The sequence below is a fragment of the Folsomia candida genome, unplaced genomic scaffold, assembly GCF_002217175.1.
Source record: "Folsomia candida strain VU population unplaced genomic scaffold, ASM221717v1 Fcan01_Sc001, whole genome shotgun sequence".
NCBI classification, from domain to species: domain Eukaryota; kingdom Metazoa; phylum Arthropoda; class Collembola; order Entomobryomorpha; family Isotomidae; genus Folsomia; species Folsomia candida.
In genome coordinates this window covers 24,398,900-24,416,514 of record NW_019091193.1, presented here as the reverse complement: position 1 = coordinate 24,416,514, position 17,615 = coordinate 24,398,900, and the positions used below count along the sequence as shown (strand labels likewise).

At 40.1% G+C, this 17,615-nt stretch overlaps 4 protein-coding genes across 4 annotated transcripts; 2 read left to right on the top strand and 2 right to left on the bottom strand.

Moving 5' to 3' along the window:
- Positions 1-345: 345 nt before the first annotated feature.
- LOC110847800 (nucleoporin SEH1) lies at positions 346-2,652 on the top strand. Its single transcript, XM_022094808.2, has 7 exons — positions 346-704; positions 801-912; positions 994-1,057; positions 1,127-1,335; positions 1,427-1,710; positions 1,802-1,956; positions 2,210-2,652. The coding sequence occupies exons 1-7, from the start codon at positions 610-612 to the stop codon at positions 2,425-2,427; spliced, it is 1,137 nt and encodes a 378-aa protein (XP_021950500.1). The 5' UTR covers positions 346-609; the 3' UTR covers positions 2,428-2,652.
- On the bottom strand, positions 2,573-9,053 carry LOC110847790 (activating transcription factor 7-interacting protein 1). Its single transcript, XM_022094789.2, has 6 exons — positions 8,823-9,053; positions 6,187-6,515; positions 5,503-6,022; positions 4,886-5,217; positions 4,107-4,379; positions 2,573-4,002 (listed from the first exon to the last, which is right to left on the bottom strand). Exons 1-6 carry the CDS (start codon positions 8,914-8,916, stop codon positions 3,898-3,900), a joined length of 1,653 nt encoding a protein of 550 aa, XP_021950481.1. The 5' UTR covers positions 8,917-9,053; the 3' UTR covers positions 2,573-3,897.
- A 210-nt stretch (positions 9,054-9,263) lies between these two features.
- Positions 9,264-11,361, bottom strand: LOC110862027 (uncharacterized oxidoreductase YjmC). The gene is made up of 8 exons (XM_022111172.2): positions 10,905-11,361; positions 10,549-10,737; positions 10,407-10,468; positions 10,179-10,331; positions 9,877-10,072; positions 9,649-9,803; positions 9,463-9,573; positions 9,264-9,388 (listed from the first exon to the last, which is right to left on the bottom strand). Exons 1-8 carry the CDS (start codon positions 11,206-11,208, stop codon positions 9,338-9,340), a joined length of 1,221 nt encoding a protein of 406 aa, XP_021966864.1. The 5' UTR covers positions 11,209-11,361; the 3' UTR covers positions 9,264-9,337.
- A 3,880-nt stretch (positions 11,362-15,241) lies between these two features.
- On the top strand, positions 15,242-17,607 carry LOC110844954 (intraflagellar transport protein 81 homolog). The gene is made up of 8 exons (XM_035860674.1): positions 15,242-15,349; positions 15,415-15,572; positions 15,658-15,838; positions 15,901-16,062; positions 16,160-16,519; positions 16,632-17,063; positions 17,130-17,328; positions 17,435-17,607. The coding sequence occupies exons 1-8, from the start codon at positions 15,242-15,244 to the stop codon at positions 17,605-17,607; spliced, it is 1,773 nt and encodes a 590-aa protein (XP_035716567.1).
- The last annotated feature ends 8 nt before the right edge of the window (positions 17,608-17,615 follow it).

Genomic DNA, 17,615 nt, shown 5'->3' with positions numbered 1-17,615 from the left:
GGAAGTTTCGGTCTGCAGAAATTTTGGTCTCGGAAATATGGGTAGCGGTATATTTGGGTATGCAGAATTTTAGGTATGGGAAATTTGGGTATGACAAAAAATGCTTTTCAACAATTGCTCTTCGGAAAATGTGGTTTGGCATGTTCTTGATCATAGAGAGTTTCATTATATCTAATATCAACCTTAATTTTTTAGAATGTTTTTTAGTATTTTCAAAAATTTTTCGACCAATGTCTCCGAAAAAATCAATAAAAATTTCAAAAACGTTTAGGTTAATATTGGGTATGATACCGCAAGTACCGCGCGTCAGTGCCGATGTTCTGCGTAAATAGTTCTTACAATTAGAAATAGTTCAGGTATAAATAGGTGTCAGTGAAACACTACCGCAACAAAACATGAACATTGTAAAAGATTTAAATTGTTCTCGAAAAATGTAAGTACACTGCAGTGAGATGATCGCACTTAACCCGACTCACCGAATTGGTGGTGGGAATGAAATGAGATTTTGTCCAGGAAAGAACGAGCCGTGAGTAGAAAGGTCTGACAACTGAGGACTATTAATTACATGCCGGTGTATTTTGATAAGGTAAATACCTACAATAATCCACAATGTTTGTGGCAAGACACATAAAGACTGAGCACAAGGATTTGATCCATGATGTCGCCTACGACTTTTACGGCACCCGAATGGCTACTTGTTCCAGGTAAGAAAATACGAATCTTATCTAAGTTATCTTAACCAAGTTGGTTACACAATTATGGATAAAAAAATTGCCTAATCCTGTCTGTTAAATTTGTAGCGACCAGACAGTTCGAATATGGGAGGTGGACCACGCTACGGGCAACTGGTCATGCACAGCCTGTTGGAAAGCACATAGTGGTTCCGTGTGGAAAGTAACTTGGGCGAACCCGGTAAATATGGTCACATTAAATTATTCCTTATCTTAGATTACATTATGAATAAATGTATTGTTCTAATTTATATTGTGACAGGAGTTTGGTCAGGTTTTGGCCACCTGCAGTTTCGATAGAACGGCTGCCGTATGGGAGGAAGTTGGTAAGAAGTAATTTATTAAATCAATTCTACCATGGAATATATAGTTAATTGAGTTATGAATTTGCCCAGTTGGGGAGGGGAATATTGGTGACAAAGTTTCAGCCACTCATTGGGTGAAACGAACGACCCTGGTGGATTCTCGTACGAGTGTGACGGACGTCAAATTTGCCCCAAAATATTTGGGATTGGTACTTGCGGCATGTAGTGCAGATGGGTTTGTCCGAATTTATGAAGCACCCGATGTAATGAACCTTACCCAGTGGTCTCTGCAGTACGAGGTTTGATTGTTTATTATTAAACACATCAACATTTATATTTTTAGTGTTTATTAATTTAATCCCGTAACCGGTCGCAATATATTTATCGTAGGTTTCGGCAAAATTCTCATGTTCCTGTATCGCATGGAATCCTACATATCCACGACATTTTGCACCAATAATTGCAGTTGGGAGTGATGACACTTCGCCCGACACACCTAAAGTACTGGTTTACGAATTTAATGAGAATTTACGAAGATGGAATAAGATTGACAGCTTGCAAGATGTGACGGAGCCTGTGAACGATTTGAGCTTTGCGCCCAATTTAGGAAGATCTTATCATTTGTTGGGAATTGCCGGGAAAGATTTAAAAGTCGTTTCTTTAGAGCCTCAAGGGTAACATTTTGCAATAATTATTTATTGTATGTGTACAACTTGTGGGACTAGGTCAAGACGGATTGAGTGACTTTACTTTTGTTGTCTCTAGGATGGAGGAGGATAGCCAAGGAGCGACGCGCTATATTGTTCGAACAGTGGCCAAGTGTTCCGAGCATAATTCAACTGTTTGGCGTGTAGCCTGGAACATTACGGGGACAATTTTAGCCTCATCGGGCGATGATGGTGTTGTTCGATTGTGGAAAGGTGGGTACTGGACGGCTTTTACTGGAATACTTTTGCGAGGGGATCCATTCAGGTTTTTCAAATCCGTTGAAAAAAACTGAAATTTTGCATCCTGAATTGCATTTTTGTAATTTTTATAATTTACATTTTTGACGATTATAAATCGAGTCGATTAGTTGGCTCATCTGACATTAATTTAGTAGGGCTCTGACCCTGACTCGGACTAAATTAACAATGCACACAAGGTTTTTGAAATGTGCTTTCGTTACAACAGGAAACTATATTGGGAACTGGAAGCTAGTCTCCATTTTGAGAGGGGACGGAACTCAATTGGCAATGACGGAAGCAGGTGCATCTGCGAGCCCCTTTGGGAGTTCTCCGGTTGTATCTTCAATTGCCACCACGAGCAGCAGCACCGCTACCACTACCGCTTCGCGATTCATGAAATTTGCAGCCGCTAGTGGCGTCAAACAAGATGTCGTTTGGCATTAAATAATTAATCAAATAGTTCACAAGGAACAGACAATACAGGCACCGAATAATGAAATATGATGATGAATCGTCGTCGTTTCTTAAAAATGAGATAATTTAATTTTCTATGTTTTCTTTATAATACAAAATTCAACACCATTGTATATTCGAATCTTTCACAGCTTGTAAAATTATTTTATCATATTTATTTCTATTACACTTGAATAAAACTGGTTACGTATCATAGTAAGTTTCAATTTTTTAAAATTCACAAGCATGTCTTTGCCTTATCATTAAATCACTAGTATGACCCCTCATATTTAAATTACATTTACATTAATATCCGAGTTCCAGCCAGACCGCCCGGATCATAATAAATGCATAGCAGTACCTGGCAGCAATGCCTAACCTAGCCGCCCTACAACCTGGTACAAAGTTACCTATACCTAAATGAATACATACATAGACAATGCGAGATGGCAGCCTATGTCAAAACACAAGGAAGCCGACAAATTTGTTCAATTTGTCAGCCTTTTAAAGAAAAAATTCGTTGATTTTAATCAGCAGTCTGTCCATAAACATAAGAATAACAAGTATGTGAGTTTATAATAACAGTAGGCAGACAATGTGGTTTTATATTGAGGAACGCTTAACTTATAGCCAATAACCGATTTCGATGCCGAGCGTCCAGTCGATTTGGATAATTTATTTTACAAAACAGCCATAAAGGGATAATATAATTCCAAATTAGACGTAACATGTTTAGCATAATTTATATTAGCATAATATTGATTTTCATTAGTCGAGTGATATTAACGGACCAAAAAAATTATAGAAAATAATGCATGTTCAGGAATTTTAGAAAACCATATTGTTTCCCCGATACTGTTGTCACCACTTTCGCTTTTCTCTTTTCCAACAAACTATTTATATTTACGTTCCAGTCCGAAATGTCGTGTGACAAATCATATCATAACTTGTTCACGGTTCATTCAAAATCAGAGCAAAGTTGGATTTATGGCGAAGGTTCAAACGAGTGAGAACAGGACTATTTTTTTGTTTTTAGCTCCTTCGAGTGGGTGTGGCGGACGCAAATATGGATATGAAATCAAAACACTAGTACTCGTGGGATACTACAACATATCCAAAGGACATCAAAATCGATTATTGGCAAGTGAAGCTCCCCTCCTTAGTATTACTTAAAGCGTGCGCATTACTGCGTAGAGAAGAGTTTTTGCTCTAAAGCCTTTCAAACTCAACAAATGGAATGAGATCATATATTCTAACCTCCTCGTCCAGGATATCTACATCAACACAGTAAAACGAAAGATAATAATACGTTGATTATTGTGAGAAACAAAAAACTTCACTCCAACGTGAAAAAAATAGAAGAAAGAAGAAACCACTACAAATTGTCAGCTTATGTCGTTTAAGAGAAAATGATGAGACATCCATCCATTTAAATAATGCATTATGGGTGATGTAAATTATTCATTTCTTTTGTAAAATGATTGGCCCGGGTTCGCAAAATGGACCGGATCTTCCATGAGTGTCATTTGCTCGAACGATAAAGAAGTAGCGGTTGCCGTGTGTAAACTGAAAGTTAGAAAAAAATAAATATGCAATAAATAGGTCGCCATTTTGTTGCTATTAGAAACTATTAGAAAAAGTGGTTAGAATTATTTGTTTCGTTAAAATACCTGAGACAAAGTGCACGCCATTGGTAGCGGAAGAGCTTTTACATCGCCCACTTTTTTCCACGAGGAAGTTTTTCCCGGAGACGAGGCTAGCGATTCTTGGCAGGCGTAAATCTGATACGACGCAATTTCTGCGTGCTGCAGAGATAGTTTCATGGTCCATGACAGGACGATCCCATCAGATTGCTCATTTAGTGTCAAGGTAGGTCTTGGGGGCAACTCCTTTAGAACTCTACCACGAGGAACTGGAACTACTGAAGATATGGGCAGAGGTGGCTATAAAGACAAAAAAAAAACATTGTTACTACAAATAGATCTATACATATAAAAGACATAGTAAGTAAGTCAGTGAGTGAATCGTAAAATGCGCACGTCGCCAAATCTTAAAATCCATAATAGAGCTCATATATGCACACGAATTAGTTTTGATTTTGGAAAGTATTGAATTGCACCATTTCTTTATTTTAATTGAATATTTAGAACACTTAATGACGAAAACTAAAATAAATAAAAAATTACAAGGGAACGTCCATAAATTATGTCACCCAAAACTACAGATTTTTAGACCCCCCTCTTCCTTTGACACGCGTTAAACCCCCTTTTAATGTGGTTCAAATATATCTGTCCCCTAAACTTTTACCCTCCCACCCCCTCAGTCGCGACATAATTTATGGACATCCCCTAACACAAAAAAAATTTGAATACGAGTAAAATTCTGCACTGACGTACAGTTAAATATAATATTCTTATACAACGATTAACAATTTAATATAGCTTCTCACCAACTGAATCTTCCTTGATGCAGCAACCTGCTGTTGACTTAACGGTCTTGGCGGTATAACTGCTGCTGCATTACCTCGATTAGGAATTGCTGATGTTACCACAACTGCAGCTGGACGGTTTGGTGCAATTCCGAGTGGTGCTCTTGGTTGGATCTGAATCGGTCGATTATTGAGTGCAGGCCTCACTAGCACCGACACAGGTCGCCCAGTCGACATATTAGTTGTTGTCGTTGTAGTAGAGACATTCGGCCCTAGTATGATTGATCTGTTTTGGCCATTCGAAAGTATCTGATAACCTCCTGGAACACCGCTATTTACTAATCTGAACACACCTATAGAAAGGTTCAAGATTAAGAAGAGGCTATCAAACCCACGCATAACAAAGGGAATCGACCGACGTATATGGCATGCATAGGCCGGTGAAGCAGTGGGATCTGGGGTCTTTCACATTACAAAACATTAATACGTGGGAGGGGATTGTTAACACTGTGAGGAAAGTAGGTTATTTTAGTGGAATTATCACGAATCATGAATCCGAGCTATGCTGTCATATAAACGTCGATTCGATAATTTTCGTGACAAACTATAAAACAAGGTTCGAGAAGGCATGAACGTACCAGAATTGTCTCCGCTTGCGCTGGGACCGGGAGCTACGTTATCATCAGTTAGGTCAACGACTGTGGGTGAGGAAACCGACTTTGAGGATAACGCGGTGGTCATACTGGTGGCAACTTTGGTTGGGGAGAGGTGACCATTCATTTGATTCAGTCCTTTGACCACTGTTTGTGTGAGTGCATTGTTGTTGTTGTTATTATTGTTACTATTTATTTGGTTCTTAATGGGGGATGACTTGAGAATAGCTCTTGGCTCGGTGAGTGACTTGGGCCCTGGTTTCTTTATAGGAATGTTATGCAGAGTTCCGTTGAGCGGCTTAGCACTGAGTGGGAGGCCGTTAACATTGTTGACATGGATGACCTTTGACATTCCATTGCGAACAGATGGTTCAATCGTGACTTGCAAGCCCACTGAGCGGTAAAACTTAATTGGTGGAGGTCGTTTCTTGTTTGGATTCAAATTGTTTGGGTCTCGATTGTGATTGTCCAATAGCAGCTTTACCGCCTTTCCCATTTCAATCACCTAAATAACGAGCAGAATGAGGACGATGATAAATATGGTTCATTCGTGAATGATAAAGTAAGACGAAGAGAAGCGCTAAAGAGAGTCGCTACGTGGGAAGATTCAAACTGAATACAAGGTAATCTCACGTTGCCCCGAAAGAAATAAAAAATCACGACATATACCTGTTTTAGAAGATGTGTAACTCTGTTTTGCAGTTTCTCCTTGTACATCTGCATTTCAAAAATCTTTGTTCTGAATTTTCCAACCTCCGAGTGCTTTATAATGGCTTCCACGATTTTGGAAAGCACCAATTCTTCGAGATCTTTACGACTCATCTTTCGGATCCCATGCAGTATGTTCTCCTTATTTTCCGAGCTGAGTAATTCTTCCTCTACATCAACTTGCATTTCGATTTCGTCGGTTTCTTTCATTTTTTTATTCGGCGGCATTGTTGCTGCTGTTACTTTAGCCACGATTTCGTTCAAGAGGTCACCCACTGCGGACTCTGTGTCTGCATCAAAAAAGTAGATCCACGTCAATATTTAAGTATATATTCCATCAATTGTCGTCGTCGAAGGTCTTTGGGTGACTTATCGAAACAACGTTAAATTAGATATATGCATGGGTGCATTATGTGCTATCTCACTTCTTGGCGTTTTATGGTACTAAGAAATAAAACAAAATGGGGTAAACCCATTTTTTGGCCAATGCACCTTCAACGACGATATGCTGAAATATCCCATCTCCCCTTCTTTTCGAACAATTGGACTCTTCCTCCACTTCTAAATTCACGTTGCTCCTTTAGATTCAGAGATTAACGTAACGAGTTAATCCTATCCTATAATGTTAAAACTGTAACATTTCATGATAGGAGCTATAGCCATGTTATGCTTCACATTTCACGTAAAGTGGTGTCTATCTTGCAATGTTTTTATGCAAGTTTTTTCAACATTGCAACACATTAATAAAATAAAATTCTTTTTATAATTTCCAATTGAAAATTTTCTGAAGACTAAAAAATTATGCATTTTTTTACAAAGTAATGTATAGTAGATATTCTCAATTTCTAGTAAAATATCCTAATATAGTTAAAATATCTAACAAAGGAGGAGAGACCCACTACATGTCAGTCTCAGATCTTGATGCATATGTTGGAGTACCCTACGAGTCTACTACAGAACTATACTATTCTATCTAAAGTCTACTAAACCCTTGAAGTGGTTTGATGCTCCAAAAACACAGAAAAAGCCCTGTTTTTATGTACTGTCACCAAAAATCTAATTTTGCTCGGATTTTGATAAAATTTACATTATTGTAATCCCAGATACTTGTGTGATCATACCCAGTAGATATCTCAACTTTTTTGAAGTTGTGAATTATTTCGAATAAATCATCCATAAAGAATGTACAAAAATTTCCAAAATTTCTAAAAAGTTGGATATGATCACAAGTATCTGGGATCACAAAAATACAAATTTTTTAAAAATCCGAGCAAAACTGGACTTTTGAAGTTAGTAATTTTTGTGGTTTTCATCCCTTTGAGTGGGTGTGGCGGACGTAAAGATAATTACTAATTAATTAATGAATTAATTAATAATTCCTCCGGGCGAAAAACTAGAGAGATGTACAACTGCTAAGACTTATTATTCGCAAATGTCATATTTCTAAGTGTAAAATTGAATGCTTGTACAAATAAGAGAGTAGTAATCATTGAAATTTAAAAAAGAAAAAAAGTGTCTCACTGTGCCCCGTCAAATAAATTACACAACTTTTTTGTTTGCTTGGCCATTTTTGCCACTCAATGTAACATGAGTACAATTAATGCATAACAAAATGCGATAGAATGGTTAAAAGAAGGACAAAATGGCTGCCGTGAAGTTGAGTCGGCAAAAACATCATGCACGACGAAGCAGAGTTCATAGAGGAGGGGAGGTAGTTGCGCAGCGTTGTTGCCAAAACGCACAACTCTGCTAAATAGCAAAATAGCAGAGTTGTGCAATCGCATCTAAGAATGTGCAACGTTTCCTGTCGAGATCATTTTTATCAATTTTACCCCTTTTTTATTGACTTTTTGACGGTCGTCAAAGAGTGACGGACTTTCAACATGGTGGGGTTGCGGAATCATAGGGACATCAGGTACAATGTCCCAGAAATTCAGAATCCCCTATCCTTGCAATGTTATTAAACTCCGCCCTATTTCCAATGTTATAGTCCCCACGTTGTCCCCACGGCTCAGCAGCCTTAATGCATTGGAGAAATGCAACGGACAACAAATGAAATATGAGCTTCTGTAGTTTATAGCAATGATACTCGTGGTAGGTAAATAATTAAAACTTGGGAGTAACATACCTCCGGGGTTGGAGTTACCCTAGCAGGAATCAGTAAAAAATTTGAGATATCCTAATTTAATTTGTTTGAAGAATTTCCAAAGTTCAAACACAAAAAGAATTTTCAAAATCAATAAATTTGATATAATAAGAATAAAAATAAAAACGAAGTGTCAATTTGAATAAAAACCACAATAAAAAAATCAAGTGAAGAATAATGAATCGACAAAAATGTATATGCCAGAATGTCCTTTGCCAATATGCTCTTCGGGTAACCTTTACTTGGTTCGGATAGTGTTCCGAGATCACAATTCTTTCCAAGGTTTTACATAATTTGATATATCTTTTAAAATATACAACAATATTTCCAATACTCATGAATCGAGAAAATTTTCAATATTTGCCGAAATGGTTTTTCTTATGCAACCCTATTCGATGCCAACCCAAACCGATAAACTCACAAGTGGCAAAAAACAAAACTTCCAACTTACCTTGCCCAACTTCAGATCCAGCTTCAAATCCACTTCCATTTTCTGAAATTACTGTGACCTCCTGAGTCCCCAACGACATGTCACCCAGCTCCATCGTGGATGATAATTTGTCACTTCACCAATAAGTAAAGAAAACACTATGTATATTTTTTGAGAAAATAGTGTAGTTGGAGTGTTGTGGTAGGTGATCTGCTCGCCTTCTCTCTTTTCGGCTGACTGCAAGAGAGAGGGAAGAAGCGAGCAAAAGCCAGTGTCCCACCTCACCCCAGGCCATCCTCAGCTCTGATTGGCTCTTCCTGGGGGGCAGCCCTGCCATGCGGGCCTAGTTCCAATCTCCACCACCAGAGCGCCCTCTCACACGGTCATGTGACTCTTCATTATTTGCATTCACAACCAAGTTTCGTTAGACGTGCAAGAAATGTGCAAGAAACGTGCAAGAAATGAAATGTGAAGAAATGTTTATTTTATGAAATATAATAAAATTACATGAATATAAAAAGTGGGAAAGATGAGATTTAGGCTAACGCTTTCATAGGTTCCAGTTTCAGTTCTTCTGCAAGCTTCCTCTATTTGACATAAAAATAGCATATTCTCAACGATTGTCCTGTCAGGCATTTCTTGGATGCAATGTAATACTTACTGAAGCGTTGATTTGGTTGATGTGGTATTGGACTCCACCGAACGCATCTACTTTCTTCATGTGCATCCGCTCAGGGTCTCCTGCCACCAGTACGGGCTTGTTTGGGTCGACCTAATATAAGCGATTTAATCTTACATCATAATAATAATACGATTAGTTTATGAAGAACTAAAAGCAATCAATTACGGGTTCAAGGGTTCGAAGAATGTGAATCAAGTCACTGACTCTTTCAGCGAAATTCGGGGCAAAGCAAGACGGATCGATGGCCACGAAGCACTGACCCAAGTTCGCTGCTACACTTGCCGACATCCATTTACGAACTTTGGGACCGTATGCTGCACCTGATTTAATCGTAATTAACATTGATACATATAATTCGTAATGGTTAATTGCCATTTTTGAAAGAATTCATACCCGCCATAATGCCACAAAAAAGTTCGACCACGACAGCGAGACCGTAGCCCTTGTACCCACTATTCAATTCTCCCCCACCCAGCGGCATCATCGAGCATGCCCCCATCGCTTCGTTTGCATCTGTCGTAATTTGACCTTCCTTGTCCAGCGCCCAACCCGAAGGAATTGGCTCATTTTTACGACGCTGAATCTCAACCTACATGTACATACATGCGAATCTTTTTATGTGCTCATATTTTCTCAAGTCTCAGTTTGCCTCCTTTAACGAATTTTAATTTTTTGTCGCATATCTGAAAGACGACCTTTCCCACCGCGACGGCTGTGGTGGCCATGTCCAACACAAACTTGTCCTCACCACACCCACCGGCGGCCACGGAGAGCGGATTTGTTCCCAAAGCAGGGACCTTGGACCTCGTCGGGGTCAGGAAGGGACTCGTGTTTGTAAAGGATAACCCCTAGTCAATAAAACTTGAGATGGTCATTCGTGATGGTTTTTGGATACAGTCAAGTATTTATCTAGTGGGACTTACAATTAGTTTTTGTTGAACCGCTTGTAAAGTGTACCATCCAGCAATGCCATAGTGGTTAGAGCCTGAATGTTCAATAATAATAAAAAAAAACCTACAGGTTGTATAACTATGCCCAGTTTTTAAGTGGATTTTTTATACAAACCTTTGGCTACAACCCAACCTACACCCGACTCTTTCGCTTTCGTTATGGCGAGTTGCATGCAAAAGTTGCCAATCGTGGGACCAAGGCCGTTGTTTCCCTCAACAAATGCTGTTGCTGCCGTCTGTTTTAGAATGCTTGGCTCCGCGTTTCCGTCACACATTCCCTTCTTTATGTCATTCACATACATTTCTGAAAGATGTCAAACCCTTTCTACATTAATTACTAGTACAATTAATTAATTAGTGTGTAATTAGTTACTAATTAATTAATTAGTGATTAAATATTGTGGCGCTATTGTGTGCTCGCTTGTGGTCATCACACATTTATAATGCTTTAAACATTAAAAATCCTCTCACCCAGTCTGTTGAGCCCATGGCTGTAGTGACCTCGGTAATCGGCGGCAATGAGGACATCAGCGAGTTCTTCGGCATGTTTCTTGGCCGTCCCCACGCTCGCCATGCAGTCCAAAATGAAACGCTTCACTTCCGGAAGTGGGACGAGCGTGCCTTTTTCATGAGACGTCGAACTATAACCTCGGGAACAAAGCGTTGTCGGGTTGCTCAGCACTATACGAAACACATTGCTTTGCACTTTCCTTATGGATGCAGGTTGCCCCAAGAAGAGGCCACGTCGTAGCAAAGAAATCCCGAAATGCTTCATGATGATTTTTCTTCTTAATGATTCTGATTAGCAAATGACACCTTGTTGTATGGTCAGCGCACAACGTATGACATTAAAATTGGTTGTAATGTTGGATTACGGGAGAATATGAAGCAGCTGTTTGCTTTTGTGTCATATCTTGTTCGGAATTCATATGTATCATGCACGCACGTACACCCAGGAGTATATAGCAAAGCTAAAACATTAGGTTGCATAATGCACTCTACTTGAACTGGGCTTCGGTTGCTATCCATTAGGAATGTGTTTTGTGAACAGGTTTTCTGACCGAGTTGCCTTGAATGAATCTCTTGGATGAAGTGGACTTCATGACAGGCGAAAAATATTTATACATATGATAAGGTGACATGTGTTTGTGCTTCTATAGATTTTTGCGCACGACGAATAAATTCTTTATTGCACTTGCACTATTTCTCTTATCTCCATATCTCAAATAGCACGTGACATTCACGGAGAAGATCGATGGGACACATATGTACATGTAATGAGCTATGAAAAACTCTCCATAATCGCTATCGGTTTTGACGCACTGGTTTATTGGATCAGACGCTATCCGCTTATCCGATGATACAAACAAAAATATAACATAATAATCAATGCTATTAGTTTAATGCATACGTAGAGCTATAAAAATTACTCAGATGGACAATTAGACGGAACTAGATATGTAGCAATTAAATGGGTCCGCTATAACCATATTATCATTCTGCTGACTTGATAATTTGGCCTTGCGGTTCCCTGAAAATTTTGGTCCCCTGCGTGTACTTTCTCATTTGAGTGAGGACAAATGGAGGCATTTTTGCCTCGCTGGCACCTCCCCCTTGAATTATTTCCTCTCTTCTGCCCTTCGTTCCGTCCACAGATGTTCCCACGAGGGGAAGATTAGCACAATCGCCGAGAAGTCTACTTTTGACCGCATTGAGCTTCATGGTGCTGCTCTGAATCGGTGCGAACATGGTGGGGCCGAGTGCCTTGAAGTGTTGTAGCAGTCCTTCCACGTCCAGGTCGTCCCTTTCGATTCCCTTTCGATTCCCTTTCGATTACCGCCATTTGACCGTATTTTTCCTGAGCGGAGATTAAAACTTGCCTCCTGAGCATCGTGCTGGCTTCGTCGAGAGACTGCTGGAGATTCTTGTGAGTCTCCTGTTCGGACTCCTCCTCTCCGACATCCGTTTTGGTTACCTCCTCCACATTATTTTGCGGGATTGGGGGCGGGGGCAGAGGTTCTGGAGCAGCTAAATCCTGCTTCGCCATACGGATTTGACGTGCCACGACCTCGTCCACGACTTCCGTCATTGTTATCAACTTCACTGTCGTCGGCTCTTCTTGTTCCTCCTCCTCCTCCTGCTGTCCAAGGATGATGGGAGAGATTGGTCTCATCTCGGGTGGAAGGATAAAGTCCATGGGGTTAATGTATTGCGGATGATCGGGTCGGTTGGATGCCAGGTATTCGAAATCATCCGGATTCAGTGCCTCATAAGGGATGTAAATCGTGGAATATTTCTCCAGGCGGAGTCGCAGTTCGTCAGACTCCTTTTGGAGTCGCTCAATCTGAGTTCAACATAAGTTAATTGAGATGTTTTCCCTCTTCCGATCAACAATACGATGCAGTTAATCATGAATCAATAATAATTACCCGTTTCTTAGTATCGTCTCGATAAGCCCTCATTTCTTTGAGAGTATCTCGAATTACAAATTTTGAGCCCATCGATTTGACCATAAATTCTACAACTTGTTCAGGCGGTGGTCGAATCGGCATCTCTTGCAAGCCCAGAATAAACTTGGAGATGAGCTGGAGGATTCCCGACATTCGGAGAAAGATTATAAAATCTTTTCGTTTTGCTTCAGACTAAATAATTGATTGTTAATTAATTGCGCGGCAGGTTATACAGCGTAATTTAATACTTAGGCAAACACGTTCTTATCAAAATGAGATTCTTACAGAAGTCTGCGAGCCGTACAAGTAAAGAAACTTGTCCCGGTAACCGCCATAAATAAAGAGCTTGTCCCCCAGATCAGACGCCCGTTCGCCTCCACCGCCAAGTGTCCCCTCGGATGCGGAGGATTGTAATGGCTGATGTTTGGAAATAGGTTCCCCGCATCGTCGCCCTCCGTCTTCTCCTTTTCCTTCGGGGACACAATCTCCCTGTTTGAAATTCGGGGCAAGGAGGATTTCATCAATACTGACCACAGCAGAAGCGTCGCCAAGAATGGTTTTCCGCTTCAGGGTTGGAATATCTTCCGACATTTCCTGGATGTCGTCAGCCATGGCCGAGGCATCTCGAGAGCTGAGGATAAGCGGAGGAATTCGGTGAGTGCTGGAGGATGGCGACGGCAGAGGTCCCCCACCTCTCTCCCACGATGGTGGAAGTCCTGCTTCGAGATCGGTGCCTACTCTTTGAAAACTTGGTCCGCTTTTCTAAATTCATGGTTGCTGACTTTATTAGAGGAAAAATAGGCAAATAAATACACACACGGACACAACAATGCCGAAAAGGTTCAAAAATTTTCCACTACTACTAATCATATCGGAGGCTGGACGCGTATTGCTAAAAAAATACTTGTCTCAATCAAGCGTTACTTGGAAACGGTCCAATACTTCAGCTTTGAATTTTTACTACTTTACTTTTTGACCACGATTGCTTGACATTTAGTATCTAGGTAACGTTAGTCTCCCTTAACGGTTGCGACAAATGGTTGAGTTACAAATAAAATAATTATTTTTAAAAAGAGTTGTTTCTTCTCGATGGTCGAAAAAAACAACTCTTTGACCTTTAATAACTTTTGAATGGACAGACGTAGAGATTTAATTCTGCAAGATGAAATCATCGTAATTTTTAGCTTGATTTTTTATGCTAAAAATCTCGAAGCTACTATTTCAAATAGTAAACTTGAACCACCCACACTGACTTGGATAGTATACATACTACCACCCATGACATATTTTCAACAGCTTTTATTTTTTGAAACCTACAGCACAGACTTCATTTAGCTCGAGTCAGGGATTCTGTCCCTGACTCGGTGAGTCCGAGCTCACTTCTATTTTTTCGAAACCGACATAATAATATTACCAACCTCCGTGGTGTGGATAGTTAAATGCTTATTAGATATTTTCTATTATTTGGCATTTTAACTTCATATTCTTTCATGAGTAACTATTAAGTATCACCGTGCCGGATTTCATATTTTTAAAGCTATTTATAAAAATCGGTGTGGGTCACCCGTCACCCCATAGGGTCGCTTCAGATAAAAATTTTCCCAATTTCATTTCATATTCTTCCAATAAGACCCATAAGCAACCTCTCTGCCAAATTTCAACTCGATATAACGATTTTGAAAAATCGGTCACCCCATACATAGGGTCTCTGAAGATGAAAATTGTTCTCACTTGAAATCATTTTTATCTATTAGAAGTCATTAGTAAGACCTCCATAGGGCTTCAGATAAAAATTTTCCCAATTTCATTTCATATTCTTCCAATAAGACCCATAAGCAACCTCTGTACCAAATTTCAGCTTTCTACGACAATTTCGAAATTGTATCCCAACTACTCACATGACCCCCACCGGTCCACCACTTGACTGATTTCGCCCATCTTCGATCCCGTTTCCTAACTTTGTCCAATATATACACGGTAAAAATTTTAAGTCAATCGGTTCAGCCATTTTTTACTAATGTGTTTACGGACGGACGGACGGACAGACATGACGGTTCCATAAGCCCAGATTCGGGCTAATAAAAATGAAAATTTATTTCGTAACTCGACCATTTGTCGTAACCTTATAGACTGATAAAGTGTCAAATAATCTTGCTTTTTGACTACTTTTTCATAAGATTCACAAAAATGTAAATTATGCGCAGTTCAGCTTCCTTGATGATTTCAAAGTTTTAGGTCACACATTTTGAATCACACTAAAGTTGGTGCACCCTGTCTTGTCTCCATAATTTTTCATCCAGCCAGGGAGGCTTCGTCATCCCGGATTTAGTACATTTTCATCGAGTCCATCAACCGACGATGGAAGAAAACATCAAACTCATTGTCGAAGAGTTAGAGAATGCTCCTTTCAATAAAAAGTACAACGTGTCGTCCTTCACCTCATTAAATGAACCTGCCTTGTCGGCCGTATGTCACAAAAGTATTTTGATAAGTATGCAGAGAAGTACGCAGAACTATTTAAATATTTTCAGTTGTTCCACGCCGTTCTCTCTGAGATCGACCCAAACAAGTATGGCGACGAGTGTCGCAACGACCCGTCCTTCGTTCAGAGCCAGCTGCATGTCCCTCGAGTCATGGAGCTCCTACAAGTCCTTCAATACTGGACGGGGGGAACCACTACTGAACATCCGTAAATTTTGCACCGAATTAACAAACCCAAAATAGGGCACAGATTGGGAAATATTGGTCAAAGGTATTTTTACAAACTACTGCAGTGACATGACTCACGAGGCTTTGCTCATTCCTGTGAAAGAGACCGTTTGGGACATCATGGGCTGGCTTCTTTTGCGAAAAGAGAAATTAAAGGAACGGGCTTATCTGGCCCAGTTCCTCGTAAAAGTTAAGGTTCCAGAGGAAATGCTCATGGACGTGCGAATGGCGAATTGTTATGAACAGGTAACTAATTGAGTCCACGATCCACTGCGCTGACCAAAACGATTTCTACTCTGTCTCTGCAGTATGAGAGACAAATGGAGTTGTTCAAGGAGACGCATAAGAAATTGAAAGATATGCAACAAAAGATGATCCAGAAACCTGTCGACGAGTTGAAGAAAGATACCGAGAGAATTGATCATGACATTGAATGTCTCAGCAGAAAAGTCGAAACTGCCAAGAATAAGGTACATAAATAAGTAGATACTTGTCCTATTTCTAATTCATAGGAAACTTGAAAAAATAATGACAAATTTATTGACAAATTTCGTGTATGTAACAAAGTTTAAGGATTATCCTCATCATGCTGAGTGCTTATTACAAGCCAGCTTGATTCGCAAAGAGCGCAAAATCAAGATGGGACTCAGAATTCAGATTAATGAAGATAAAAATCGTCTGGCTGACTTGGAAAACAAGGAGGAAATTTTGTCCTTTCAATTGAACGACTTGATTGACTTTAACGAGGACAGGGACCCCGAAACTGCAATGAATCGTCTCGAACAGGACTCTGAAATCTTGAAGCACATCGTGGAAGAGAAACTACCACGTCAAATCTTGCTCGCCAAGAGGAGGGTCATGGCCTTGAGAGTCACAGAGTATAACCCACCAACCTCAACTTTGGACTTACAATTCCTGAAAGACAGGGTAATTCATGCCGACAGAAAATATGATGCAGTAAAGTGAAAGTTAACTGACCAATGGCAGAATAAAATATAATAACCAAATACAAATGTGCTTATCTTCATAAATGCCACAGCTGCAGGAATCCTCGAAACAAATGTTGAAGGCCATTAATGATTCTTCCACCTCAGCATCTCCGTCTCATGCCGTCCCCATGTTAAATTACGCTAGGGATCAGTTTATCAAAAGCCATGAAAAGAAAATGGCCCTTGTTCAAAGTCTCCAGCTAATGAGGGGAGATTACAGCGACACGCTGAAACTTTTAGAAGAGAGGCGTGAAAAACTAGGGACGGCTTGCAGCTCTTTCGGAGGTGGCGATGACGACGCTGGAAGAAGAAGGGTCCTTCGCCCCGAAGGATTCAAGTCCTACGTTCACTCCATGCGGACAAAGACGAGTCGCTACAAGGAGATGAGGTCAGAGTTGCAATCCCTTCAGGCCGAGTTGGGAAACCTGTCTGTAACAAAATACATCTTGGAAGGGGAACTCAAATACAGTGAGGATGACTTGGTAAGTGGTCCTCATTGGACCATATGTCCCTTCGAGATATTATGTATTAATGAAATGCATGTGCAGAGGGCGATTGAAGAGCAACTCGGAATAACCCCCACAACAGGACTTCAATCAGTTCAGTCTCAGCTGGAACATATTTCCGAGACCAAGTCTCAAATGGACAAGAGAAAGCTGGACGGAATTCATAGCATGGCGAATATGGCGAAAAATGTCAATTCTCAGCTAACTGATTCTGGAAAACGATGGCGTCTCATTCTGACAGGTACTACGTAGTAACCGATTACATACAATAACTATGAAAAGCGTTGATCACGGCCTTCATACTTGTGTGTAAGAAATAATAATTACGGGTTGTTTTTTATCTTCAGAGGTCAACGATGCACGAGATGCGACCATCCGTGTGAAAAAGAATTTCGAGGCAGCGCGTGCAACGAAGGAGGCGCAAGTTGGACCCTTGCTCAGAGAAATTGCAGATTTAGAAAAAGTACGTCTCTCGGAACGATCTTTGGACAACTGTTGTTTATTAAAAACCAATTTTTAGCAATTCCA